We start from the raw sequence: 13,907 nt of genomic DNA, 5'->3' as shown, positions 1-13,907 counted from the left end.
GAGCGACGTCCCACGTGCCGCCATCCCGCCAATGATATGAAAGGGCAAGCCTTCTCCGTCTTCCTTACTACTTCCTTTCCCTCATTTGACGCCACTGAGGCGCCAAAGAGCCTCTCTTCTCTTCTCTGTAAGCTTCTATGTTTCGTGGTCTATATTGATCAAGAAGTAATCATGAAATTTGTAAGTATTCACCTTACCCATCTGCAATCTTTCTATTTCGTTTGATCTTTTTGTTCCATCCTTCATAAGAAAAGCAGAAGTCTCGTCTATCGTTTGTATGGCAAAAACCAAGATACCCACAATCATAGGACTCCTTTTTCTTGGTAATTTTAGGGAGCTTTGCTGATTCTGGTTGATGGGTGTTTCATATTGCCTCCCTTTTATTTCTTGCTTGTAGGAAAAAAAAACTACCATGCCCCACAAACAGTAGAGCCCCTATTTCTTGTTAGTTTTAGGAATACTCTTTGGGTTTCAGTTTTGGGGTTTTCCTGCTTTCGATTTTCTTGGCTTATTCTTTAATGGGGTTTTGATTTCAGACGTGCTTGAGCGAGGGCCACAGTTTTCATTTCCCGCCGTGTCATATGGTTCATGTTTGTGGCCTCCAAATCTTATTGGAATGCCCCCTTGATCTGTCTGCTATGAGAGTCTTTTCTCCGGTTCCCACCATTCCAGTTCGCGCAAGCCCATGTAGAAAATCGTTAAACTGTAAATTGGATGAATTGGGTGGTGGGGATTTGAAGAGGAGAAGGATGGGATTAGGAGGAATTCGTCCAAAAGAGGTCGATCGAAGTAGCGGAGCGCTTGATGCTGGTGATTTGATCAGGGCTGAACCTTGGTACAAGACGGTTGCTTTGCATCTTTGGGATGTTTCTATGATCGACATTGTGTTGATATCAACTCCTTCTGGAATGCTTGGTTTACCATTTCTTACTCGTGATAAGAAGTTCAATGCTAAGGTTAACTGTTGCTTTTCGTTCTTCTTATTTTCAAATTATTTCTGTATTTCTGCACTGTTGGTTACTTTATGATTTTAAACTGGATGGAGTAATGTATTTCCTATTTTTTTCTTTTCGAAGATTATGCTTTCATATTAAAATTGGGTACTTTGTCATCTGATTTCATGTTATTGAGCGTGTTTAGATATATGCTACGGATCCCACATTGAAACTTGGTCAGTTGATGATGGATGAGCTTGTTCAGATGCATGAAGAGTTTAGTCAGTGTTTTGGTCCATCAGATTGTCGTTTGCCTCGGTGGATGAGTTTAGAGGAACTTGAAAAGATGCCAACACCATTAAGAGATATTGTGATGGGAAAAAATTTTGCAGATTTGGCAAATTGGCATCCTTTATATAGGTAGAGTATCTGATTTGTCCATTCCATGATTTAGCCATTATTTTTTATTATGCCTTTGATTTTTTTTAGGCCATTTCTTTTTAGAAGTGGCTCTATGTTTTTCTTTTGAAGGAGTACAAAAAGGAAAGTGGATTTCCTGTAATGCTATAACTTCCATGAGAATTTTCTTCTTCATATAGAATAAGTTTGGATTTGTCAGTGCAGAAGACATTAAAGATTGCGTTCGAAAAGTAAGCGCACTCAAATATGCTGAGGAAGCTTGCTTCAATGAGACATTAATTGTAAAGCCATTGAGCTCAGGGTTAGAGATTGGTGCTTCAAATTGGAGTATTAGAGGACCCAATAGAAACTTTGCATACATATGTGGATCTATTTTTGGATCTGGTCATGCCATGGATTTTGATTGTCGTTCTCTTCGAGGGAATGACGTGATTTTGTTTTCTGATCTCTCATCCTTATGGTGCACAAATGATGTTGCAAATGGTGTGGATGCTTCTAATGTTTCAAACCCCAGGTACTGACTATTGGCATATTCAAATAAAAAAGTTTAAAATATTCTCTGTTTTTTCTGCTTTCAAGTCTATTTGCTGTATGGTTCTGTACTCTGCTCGTATGTTTCAGGGATGAGTGTACCAGCGGTGATGACTATCTTGACTCTTTATTTGACAAAGATGAGGGATCAGAAGAAATGGCTAAGCTTTCATTCATGTGCTCATGTGCCATTGCATCACTTCAAGCAGGAGGCTCTGTATTAATATCAATTGGTCGAGTAGGTGTCCTACTTCAGCTTATTGAGCACATGTGGCTATTTTTGGAGTCTTCAAATATAAAGGTATTAATTCTAGTCAAATATTTAACATTGTTTAGGAAATGAGTTTGTTAATATAATTTATGAACTTTTTCATCTTTCTATTGGGCTTAGATTTAAAAAATCTTACCCGCGTCCTCTTTGGGTGTTGGTTTTAGAAAGTTCTTTTGGTTGGCTTCTACTCGATCTATATTTTTTACACAATAAACTCTTTTGTCTATGTGGCCTTAGTTTTTCATGTGTTTTACATATTTTTGCAATGGAATCTTTTATCTTCCTTTAATTCTGCACCAAATAAGAAGGTAATAGTTGTCTAAGTAACCTTGTCAACGCAGACTTTTTTATGCATATGATGCTTACTTTATTGCTCCATTTCTCAGAGAATTCAAGTGTGAAGGATTTGTCTTGTCAAATCTCTATCGAGGAGTTAGATGCATACTTGCTCATTGAATAGGAGTTAGATTCATACTTGCTCATTGAATAGGAGTTAGATTCATACTTGCTCATTGAATCCACCGAGATGATGTTTTATTTAATGTGATCTTGCTTCTTCCACATACAGGTTCCACTCTTTGTAGTCTCACCGATGGCAGAAGAGACAATGGCATTCACAAATATTATCCCAGAATGGCTTTGCAGTGAGCGCCAGCAGAAGGCAAGCTGTTTAAGTCTTAATCTGTTTCTTTAATCTGCAAATATATGGTTATATTATTGTTTATTTTTCAGCTATATAACGGTGAGCCATTGTTTGGTCATGTGGAGCTCATAAAAGAGAAGAAGATTCACTTACTTACTTCAGTTCATTCACCAGAATTTCCGTGAGAAATATTCCATTTCCTCTATTAATGTTGAGTTCACATTATTTTGTATTATAGGCACTCATTCAGTCATTCTGCAATTAGAGTAACTTGATGTAATGCCTGAAGTATAAAGATATTTTAAATATAGATTGAATTAATATTTCCTAGCAAATTAATTCCCTAAGTAACATGTACTCATTCATCTAAAGTGTTTGTACTGTGGTTATGAAATTTTCCATTTTCTGTCACTGATGACCTCCTTACTGGGTTTATGAGCTTCTAGTGTGATTTTTCTAAGTCTAGTGAATCAAGGCCCGCATGTGAAACAACCAAAACCTTTACATCTCTATAATGTAGCTCTCACTAAGCTCTTGGCAAGGCAATTTCTCAGCATATTACATAATTTTCTGTAAACCTCAGGAATGACATTATATATATATATATATATATATATATATATATATATATATATATATATATATATAGATAGATAGATAGATAGATAGAAAAATAATAATAGATTTTAGTAACTTTTAATGTAAAGAAAGGCTAAAATTTTAAGATATAATAATATTTTTTGAATTCACCAGTGGATTCTATTTTTATTTTGTACAGTTGCAATCACTTCATCTGGATGCACTAGATCTGCCGTGATGGTCACATCTTAAAACAATTTATCTTTTTATAGCCTGGCTGAAAGTATCTGTTTCATTTACATATGTAGTAGATACATGCATACATGCATAAGTGCATGTGTGCACACACACAGATATACACACATATGGATGGTAGGATTGATGGTAGCATACTATCTAGTAGCTACACGTGTCTGAACGTACCTACATGTTTGTGATATTGCTGCTGTATATTCATGCAGGAGACCTTCCAATAGCTCATCTATGTTTTGTTCTCATGTTGAATATCGGCATGTTGTATTTACCTGTTAGTTTCTAATATTTATTCTGAAATTTATATGCATTGCATTTACAAGATGAAGAATACCATACTTTTCATTTAGGTAGATGTGGTATGATATTATGCCAATTTTGCATATAACTGTTACCTTGAAAACAAGTCTGTCTAGTCACTGAGTTAGATTAGGAGTACTTGTCTACTTGTTACAAGTGAGAAATCCATGGAAGGGTGTCTCAATCTTGTATGGAGTGAGATGGGAATGTGAATAGCTCCTAATTTGCTATTGCATGGACTTTGGAGTACAGCATGACCCAGGTAGAGGAATTTGGCTACTATGGCCACACTGTGCTCTGCGTAGCCAGCCAAATTCTTGATCTGTGCTTCTTTTCTTTTGGCATGATATGCCTGTTCAAGCATGTCAAGCTCCCAAGTAAAAGATAGGGTTTTCAGGTTTATCATGTTCCTAAAGTATAGTCTGTTTGATGCCTTTGATTATAGTTTTCCCATGTTTGTTTTTCTAAAAATCAAGGACGATAGATTTACTAATAATATACGACATGCCAAATGCTTTACTAATAATATATGTAGTGTAAAATGTCTAATTGAGGAAATGTCTTAGTTAAGCAGTAGGTTTTCCTGGGCATTATAAAAGTGTCATCCATGTCATGAAATGGCACAGATCCCAACACACTCTATAATGATTTCCAAGAAACAATTCTATTTATAATGAACATTAAGAATACAAAAGGAAAATTACATTGAATAACTCTAGTCATAATGGACGCTAGAGATATAAAAGAAAAAATTACATAAGTTCCTTACTACATAACTCTCAAAACACACATAAAATACCTAATACTACTCATCACTCTCTCATTTTACAAGGCACACACCCACACCCTTTTATAGAGAAAAGGAGAGGAGAGAAGAGAAGTGAAAGAGAGAGGGGAAGTCCTCTCTTATTAAAGAATGAGAGAGAGCTCCCAATGGCTAGAGTTCTAACCGTTGGGAGCAAGTTAAACTAGCTTTGACTTGACTCCCATATATATTATATATTTATAATATATAATATATTATTATATATTATATATATTATTATAATATATAGATAATATATATATATATATATTCAACAATATATATACTTATATTATATTAATCTTAACACTTCCCTTCAAACTTAGAGTGTCTCACTGAAAGTTTGCAAATACAAGTTAAGAACCCATTACATTTGATGTCAACAAGTATTTCCATTCGTTGTTTCATTGAAGGGTGCTCTTGATCTTCAAATATATGCTCTAAGTCGATCTCTAAGATTTTCAATATCATCAAAGCTTCATAACCTGAAAAAAAAAAGCTCACACAATAAGCCAACTATACATACATGTATGCTATGTTACTGCGACACAACACTTAGGGTGCCATACCCGTGTCGATACGGGTACTGGTACCTGGACACGACATTTGTTGTGTCTTATATTATATTATATTATATATTACATTTTTAATATATAATATATATTTTATATATAATATACATTTTAGATCTATAATATATATATTTTTAGTATATATTTAGCTGTGTCCTCGTACCCACATTTTTTGGAATTATCGTGTCGTACCCTTCGTACCCGTAGCTAGGTGACAGCATATATGTATCATAAAAGATTTTGAAAAAGTTTTTAGTTATATGTTATGGAGAGAGGATGGTCAAACACATACATTATATAAAGTTAATTTAACATCATTTAACGTGAACAAATCATATGATAAACTTTTTTATCACTTTAATCATTCATGAGAACATGCATTATTTAAAGTGAATACACGTATATTTATTACATAAAAGACATGATTATTAAAGAAAGAACTAACAAAAGAGTTAAAATCACAAGACAGTTAGTGTTAAAGAAATATTAATTTTTCAAAAGATAATACCAAGTGTCAAATAAATACAATAGCCATTATGGGCATACACAAGAGATTTCACTAATGAAATGCTTAGAAAAACATGTAATGAAATATGCAGAATTACAAAAACAAAGTGCAAAAGCAATACAAGTCTAAGCGTGGACAACACAGTCATAATACAAGTAGAAAAGTGCATACACACAAGTCCACTATGGGATAATACAAAGAGCCAACAAAGGGCAATATAAGCAAAAAAAAAAAAATATTTGTTTAGCGAATATATGCTTGAAAAAACATAACCTTATGCAAATTATGCAAGACAATTGATCAGGGAACTCATGCAAGTAAAGCATATGCAATGCAAAATGCATAAAAATATTACAACAACCATTTCTCATAAAAGAGCAAATGAGTTTAGAAAAATTACGAAGAGATTTTAAAAATCTCATACATCATAATGGATGAATTTTGCAAATTAAAACACAAGTTTGACAATCACAAGCAATCGCCTTACTAGATCTCTAATCCTCAAAAGTCAAGTGTATCAACGACTAGAACAAGAGAACAAACATAATATCACTAAAGGGCTAAAGACGTGGTGTTAATAAACATTTTTTGCCTACATATAATGATACTCAAAACAAGTATATCAACAACTAGAACAAGAGCATAATCACAGAGTCAACGATGAGCTAAAATCACATACAAAGGTATGGATAAACATCTCTTGTCTACATGTAATGACACTAAAAAAATAAGTGTATCAATGACTAGATCAAGAGTATAATCTCAATGCCAACAATGGGCTAAAAATACGCATGAACGTGTGAACAAATATCTCTTGTCTATATATAATGACACTTAGATAAAAGGCATAAAAAGGAGGAGACACTCAAGGTAAGAAAACTTGTAATGAAAATACACTAATGCTATCAATAAAAATATCAATTTTAACAATCTTTCGAAATACCATGGTTTCAAAATAGATATCCATTACAGTTAAACATAGTTATAATCACTCATAATAACAATGGTCATGCAACAAATGAGCGATACAACACATTCAAATTTAGAGATCAAAGTTCAAACAATTGTCAGTTAGAGCTAAATCATAAGTTGACAATCTGAATTGGCGTAAAACGAGGTGTACACAACTCACCCCAACAAATATCTCTGAATCAACAAAAGCATATATGGATTCAGAGACCAATCAACTATCAATCAGACCCAAGACAAGTGACAACACATCACTCATAATCAAGGTTTTAAAACCCGTGACTCGGGACTCGACTCGTTCTTTATTCACTCGTGACTCGGCGGGTCAACTCGGTGACTCGGACCGAGTTTTGTTAACTTTTGATTTTAAAAGAAAATAATATATAATTTGTCTCAAACCATGTTTTTCAGTAAACAAGAGATGATAAACTCATATACGGGGGCTCATGTTAAGCAAAATATGTCTGTAGTTGCGACTTTTTAAAATGGTCCATGCTTGGTCTGTAGACTCTGTACTGAAGTTGATGAAACCTGACCAACTCATAAATGTTGTAATGGCCAGTTCACCAGGTTCTACCTTTTGTAGGCCCAATCCATTTCAAAATCAGAGTTTGATCCTGGCTCAGAAAATATTGGACTTGTGCTTTATGAAACATGCCCACATATCAAAAGTAATCATGTACAATATAGAATTACACTTTTAAGCTGCACTAGGATGACTGCTAGAAAAAATTGGCCACAGTATCTGATTATGTAGAATAGACTCACAAGGAAATCATCTAATAAAAGACAATATTGAACCTCAGAATGAGGGGTCGAGGCTTATAGTTTTTGAGATGAAACTATGAAGGATATCCAATGTGCTTTGTAAGAGAAATTCAGCCCTACTATAGGCTCAAGAATCACAGTCATAACAAGCACATGAAACTTGCTCATGTAGTGTACACTTCCAACAACACATAGCTAAAGACTATGTCACAGGGATTCGGCTAGCAGGGTGCCGCACCCGCGTCGATGCGACTCGACGCGGGTGCGGTCAACCCGATCCTGGGTGCGTTGACCGCACCCAGGGTCATTTCGGTCCATTTTTGTTTGGATTTTTTTTAAAAAAAAAATTTTGCCCAACGAAATGGGCTGCAGAATTTTAAAAAAAAATTTCTGGACAGCTGCTCGCTGCTGCTGCTCTTGTTTTATAAAGGGGCACTTGTGTCCACAACATTTGACGAGCTTTGTTGGCATCCCATGCTATTCCCGCCTCCAAACAATTAATTCACACCGTTGCAAAACATACTGTTAACTTGGAAATGATGATCCATCTTCCTCAAAAATTAAAACCAAAATTCAAGAGCCTTTTGAAGTCTTTATGCTTCAACCAACCAAATCCTTTTTCGTCAAGGATTTTCTCTCTCCATAATAAATGATAATGGTGGTGGTAGAGTAGAGCCTTGGTGGCTATTAGTATTCACTTTTCTCCTGACGAGATGGGTGCTCTAGCCGTAGCCTTGTGTAGACCTCTCTTTTCCACATGTCAAATCCAATAAATTTCTTTTAGCTGTCATCTGTGTGCAACTGTATATAAAATGAAATTTGAAGAACCCTAGGCAGTGGCGCCGTAGGCCTCGTGAAGACTCTCTCTCCAACAAACCACGTCAAACCTTTCCCTTATATTTTTTTTCGTGAAGACCAGGGAGTTTCAGACATGATTGAATCATAACAGTCAGCAAAACGCAGCAGGTTGGGTCGATCAGATTGCCAATCCTTTCGGTTCATCAATTTTGTCTCGTTGAGCTAAAGTACACAACAAGCAGAACGTGGGTAACAAATCTTCAAACAAACACACCAGCAAAAAAAACTGAACCCCGACCAGCGTCGGGGAAACCCCCGACCCGCGTTCTGCTTGATATATATGAAATTTGATCTATATATATATATTACATTTTTCCCCTTCCGCACCCCCGCACCCGGGTTTTTTGGAAGTGCCGAATCCCCGCACCCGCACCCGCACCCATGTCACATAGGCTAAAGACAAGTTCTTTTCAAAGTCATGATCCTATTCAGTCATAAAAAATAAATTAACATTATAGCCATTTCAGCAATTTGAAAAATAGAAAGATATTTGAGAGAAAGTATGGGTTACATACTATGTGTGAGAAAATCCATAACAAAATCAAAGAAGAAATTCTCAAGACAACTGATCAAATTATACAAGCCAATTAATTATTCCCTATTGATGCAAGAAACAAATTTTTTATATTCTGAAATACCCAAAAAATCAAATTTCAAACATCCCAGAACTCGCCCGAGTCAAGCCCGAGTTTTGGCAAACCGAGTTTGCCTTGCCAGGTTGACTCGCTGAAGGGCCGAGCCGAGCCGAGTCAACGAGTTGACTCGGCGAGTTTTAAAACACTGCTCATAATCCTTGGAAATACAAATCGATAAGATGACATGAGGCTTCAACGACTAACCTTGATCCAACAACAAGGCCAAGATGGATGATGCATCTGTGATGGTCAAAATCAATGTTATAAGAATGCAATAAATACTTACGAAAATCAATTTCCAAACAGGTGAGTTCATATCAAATAACCTATTTGAAAGAACAAGTTTCAAATCAAATTCAATAAAGGTAGATGAAACCCTTAGCATGACTGTAGTGCAATCATATGCACAATAGTATGCCAATTGATGCAATTATATGCAATACATGATGACTATTTTTCACAAATTTGAACAAGCAAGCAATCAACACGGAGAAGATAAAATTTTTAGATTACCTTTCATAAATTCGCCAATTAAGAGGCACATGCACCAAGGCACAAAGATCTGATAAAAGGAGACGAGAATAATAGTTTTAAGAAGCTTAATCTAAATCATGAGTCTACTATGAGACAATGAAGACATATGTAGAGATTCATGAAGACCTTTCATATAGATGTTCAATACATAATTTACTCTAATACCTTCGTCGGCTTGCTTTGTTTTGTTTTCTAACCTAAAAACAAGATAGATTGCTTGAGCGGATCTGCGGATCCGCCACTACCTTGCTTACTTGTTTCCCTATTCCTCACCCAATCTAAGGCTACACATCTTTCACTCAAGTCGCTCACCAAGCTCACAAACTCACATATGTCATACTACAAGTATGAAATTTCTAAAAAGCATGATATAAAATATCAAAGCTTAAGAGAGTAACCACAAGGAGTTGGAGTAGTGCAGAAGTACCTGAATCAATAAATCACCAACAAACACATGAAGCCATTAAGGACTAAATGATAAGTATAGATGAAAAAATAAGTTTTAACAATGCTCAAGAGGAAACATAAACACAATAATCCACTAAGCGAAGAATACAATGCACAATAGAGAAACACATTTAATATTTTAAAATATGCATTCGAGTATATGATAACAAGCCATGCTTAATACTCATAAAAATTACTTGAGGCATATACCAAGAGATTTCACAAGTTATTAATTTGAAAATAATCTTACTTAATAAGTTATATAATGATAGAGTCATATCACTCACACATACATGAAATAACACATTCATATGATGATAGAAAAGATCTCAATGGAAGCATAATATCTTGGTCTCATAATTACAAATAACCTAAAAACAAATCACAATATATTAACAATCTCAAGATAGTCCATGATACACATACATTAAGGAACATTAAATATGAAATTTAATATTTTACAAAACATGAACACATATAGGATTTTCAGAAATCACATATTTTTTTCCAAAATATAGTTTTCACTATATATTCATATTTCAAAAACATATATTTCATATATTAAAAGATAACAATCTCTACGTATTTTAATTTCAAAAGAAAAACATGTAATATTGGTATAACTCATTTAGAAAAACTACCTACCTTACATATAACGGTAGAGAGACAAAGATACATACTGGAATACGAAATCCTTTGAGCAATTCTATTCATAATGGGCATTAGGAATATAAAAGGAAAATTACATTGAATAACTCTAGTCGTAATGGACACTAGAGATACAAAAGAAAAAATTACATAAGCTCCTCACTACATAACTCTCAAAGCACACATAAAATACCTAATACTACCTATCACTTTCTCACTTTACAAGGCACACACCCACACCCTTTTATAGAGAAAAGGAGAGGAGAAAAGTAGAGGAGAGAAGAGAAGAAGTGAAAGAGAGAGTGGGAGTCCTTTCTCATTAAGGAATGAGAGAGAGCTCTCAAAGGCTAGAATTCTAGCTTTGATTTGACTCCCATGTATATTATATATATTTATAATATATAATATTATATATATATATAACATTAATCTTAACAATCCAGACTGTTCACATTCATATCCTGCTTTTGTTGATTACCACCAAAAAATTTCTATGAGCAATTTGAAGATTGGCTTTATTCAATCAATAATCTTTGCCTAACTAGCATGTAGATTGTCTGCAGAGAATCACTTTTATTGCAGGAAAAGCATTTTAAAAAACAATGGTGCTTGAGTTGGTTAATTGCTTTTGGTTTTTGGGTTAGATGTTGGAAATGCTGAAGCTTGATAATACTCGCATGCAGACGCTTGTGGAAGGAACCCTGCATAGTGTTATCCTCTCACTGGAATCTGCGGACTGGCCCTGTTGTTCACCTACTTCACCGTTGGCGTGAAAAGGAGAACTGTCTGCTTGTTCTAGAGGTAGGTCAAGACTGAGTTTCATGCTTCTGACAATACTAGGATCATATCAGAGATGGGGCAATCCAGAACACTAGTTCCAGAATATGCAGAATATTTCTAGTTCCATATGGTGGAACTATCTTACTTTGTTCAGTGTCATAAATGTGTGACCTGCAGAAAACAGTTGATGCTGATATCACTCTCCTACCTTACAAGCCAATTTCAATGAAGGTTCTTCAGTGTTCTTTTCTCTCTGGAATAAAGTAAGTTTCAAATTTTAAGTAGTCATCACAGGATAACTCTTGTGGCTTTTATATTTAGACAAGCCATGTCCATTTATTCAATTTCTGCATGCATTTGGAAGATCACAAACATTTAAATTTTTACTTATCATAGCTTTGGAACTGTGTAAGTCACACGCCTTATGTTAGGCTTCACATGTGGCTGCTGTGCATTTAGAAATCCCACAACATGCTCATTCGACATTTAAGCATTTAGATTCGGCCTATTTTTTACATCAGCTAAAAAAACATGAGTCTGCATTTAGATCCAGGTGTTTCACAGGAGTAAGATGGAAAAGAGTGTTCTAGGAGAAGCCATTCAAACAAGGGTAAACAGGCAGTCCCCCCTCTCTTTGAGGGACGTGGGGGAGAATTTAAATGCTTCTGGCAAACATACTGTATATTTTCACTTTATCAATAAGAAGTTGTCGGTGAAGTGCACATAATGGCCAGTGGGAATGCTTAGCTGCCTTCTTCTCAGGAGGGACCTGGAAAGTGGAGAAAACCAAAGACATACCCTATCAACTCTCCCTATTGCCCCATTCTCTGGATTTTGAACTGGAGACAGCATAAGAAGGTCCAGTTCCTCATTTCTAATGCTCTCGAAAATACTCGCATCAAAATGGACCTTTAAGTAATAAGCTTCTTCACAAGTTTACGGTCAAGGAGCTAAATCTTCCTTGATACCTTACAGATGCTCTTTTTTTTTCTCTCAAGAAAAATGTTAGACCTAACAAAATCCTCTTCTATGTCAAAGGGACTCTTCAACTAGGTGCCGCACCCGCACCCGCACCCGCACCCGCACCCGATGCGGTCAACCTGACACTGGGTGCAGTCAATGCACCCAGGGTCATTTATGTCCAACTTTTGGACTATATATATATATATATATATAATTTTTTATATTTTTGCCGCACCCCCACACCCAAGTTTTTTGAAAGTGCTGCGCACCCGCACCCATGTAACATAGATCCTCTTAAAAATGTTGCTGCATTTTGCGAGGCTTCAGTTTTTTTGGTCTTGTTCACCCTATAGATGTTCTTTTTTCTGGCTGTCAGGTCAAAGAGGATTCAACCATTACTCTCAGAGTTGCATCCTAAACTTGTACTGGTAAAATATTTGATCTTTCTTTTCTTAGATTATCAACTGTCTAAACCAGATAAACCGAATGAGAAAAAGTCTAAAACTAAGTTCATTTCTTTGTTTATGAGCATCAATTTGGAAATAAGAGCATGCTTGTGAATTGCAGTACCCTGAATGTCTACAATTGCAAAGTTCAGCTGAAGGTGCGGACACTCTTTTTATGTATTATTCGGAGCAGAATATTCTTAAGGTCCCAATTTCGAGAGAGAATGTTGAGGCCGACTTGGCCTCAGATCTTGCCTACCAGCTGCAGCCCAGAAGATTAAGGAATGAAAACATGGCTGTAGCTAGGCTGAAGGGCGGCTTCATGATAGAGGAAGGACGGTATTCTATCGTATCTTTAGGCAAATCCATCGAGCCAACTAACAACAGGCCTCTGCACTGGTCTACTGTTGATCCCAATCTCTTGGTGACTGCTTTACAAGAAAAGGGCATATGCTGTAGAGTTGAGAAAGATGCCAGTGGTCTTGATGGATCATGTCTCATGCATGTATATGAACCCCAAAATGCTTTAATTCAAATCAGCAGAAACCAGACTGTTGTCTGCACTGATGATGAGACTCTTAGAACTACAATATATGAATCCATCAGCAGTGTCTTGAATTCCATATGATGGAAATGGACAAACCTATCCTCCATTCTGGCCGGACGACCCCTTCACAAATGCTAAAACCACTGAAAATGATATGCGATCAATGCAAAAGACTTTGAGACTGGGAGAGTGCTCAAATCCAGGAACCCTCGGCGAAACCACAACCACTGTTGCTGTTTGCCTGATAGCTCATGATGGAAAGCATGAGACGCTGATAATCGGGTGGAGCCCAGCATCTAGTGTTTCTTTTTATGGATCCTGAGAGGCCAGAAACTGTGAACGTTAACTGCCATAACATACTAACCAGTGGCTTTAGGACAGTTGATGCTTGTTATGATTGAATAGTAGAGTTCATAACTATTATATTTCATATTATTTATGTTTTTGGAAGTCATGATGTTGAAAAGATGCTTATATTATTTACTATTTCTCTTTT

At 35.8% G+C, this 13,907-nt stretch overlaps 1 protein-coding gene across 3 annotated transcripts; it reads left to right on the top strand.

The window, feature by feature from the left end:
- Nucleotides 1–542: 542 nt before the first annotated feature.
- On the top strand, nt 543–13,907 carry LOC149836691 (integrator complex subunit). 3 transcript variants are annotated; one of them, XM_090007073.1, is made up of 10 exons: nt 543–956; nt 1,141–1,355; nt 1,555–1,869; nt 1,977–2,187; nt 2,726–2,818; nt 2,890–2,981; nt 11,359–11,476; nt 11,633–11,718; nt 12,795–12,846; nt 12,986–13,907. In XM_090007073.1, exons 1-10 carry the CDS (start codon nt 582–584, stop codon nt 13,490–13,492), a joined length of 2,064 nt encoding a protein of 687 aa, XP_089863199.1. In that variant the 5' UTR covers nt 543–581; the 3' UTR covers nt 13,493–13,907. The 3 variants fall into 3 exon arrangements, with proteins under 3 accessions (XP_089863199.1, XP_089863200.1, XP_089863201.1); XM_090007074.1 differs by lacking the exon at nt 12,795–12,846 and having other exon boundaries at nt 12,986–13,270; XM_090007075.1 differs by lacking the exons at nt 12,795–12,846; nt 12,986–13,907 and adding an exon at nt 12,003–12,201.

The sequence above is a fragment of the Nuphar pumila genome, chromosome 5 (assembly GCF_984573655.1).
Source record: "Nuphar pumila chromosome 5, dmNupPumi1.hap1.1, whole genome shotgun sequence".
Lineage (NCBI taxonomy): Eukaryota > Viridiplantae > Streptophyta > Magnoliopsida > Nymphaeales > Nymphaeaceae > Nuphar > Nuphar pumila.
The sequence above is the reverse complement of the archived record's forward strand: the minus strand, read 5'-3'. Positions and strand labels throughout refer to the sequence as shown.

Excerpts from the sequence above, each read along its gene's own strand:
- LOC149836691 (XM_090007073.1), top strand. The coding sequence starts at position 582 with ATGGTTCATGTTTGTGGCCTCCAAATCTTATTGGAATGCCCCCTTGAT. Across the intron at positions 2,819-2,889 it reads GCAGTGAGCGCCAGCAGAAG|CTATATAACGGTGAGCCATT; the intron begins GCAAGCTGTTTA and ends TTTATTTTTCAG. Across the intron at positions 11,719-12,794 it reads TCTTTTCTCTCTGGAATAAA|GTCAAAGAGGATTCAACCAT; the intron begins GTAAGTTTCAAA and ends TCTGGCTGTCAG.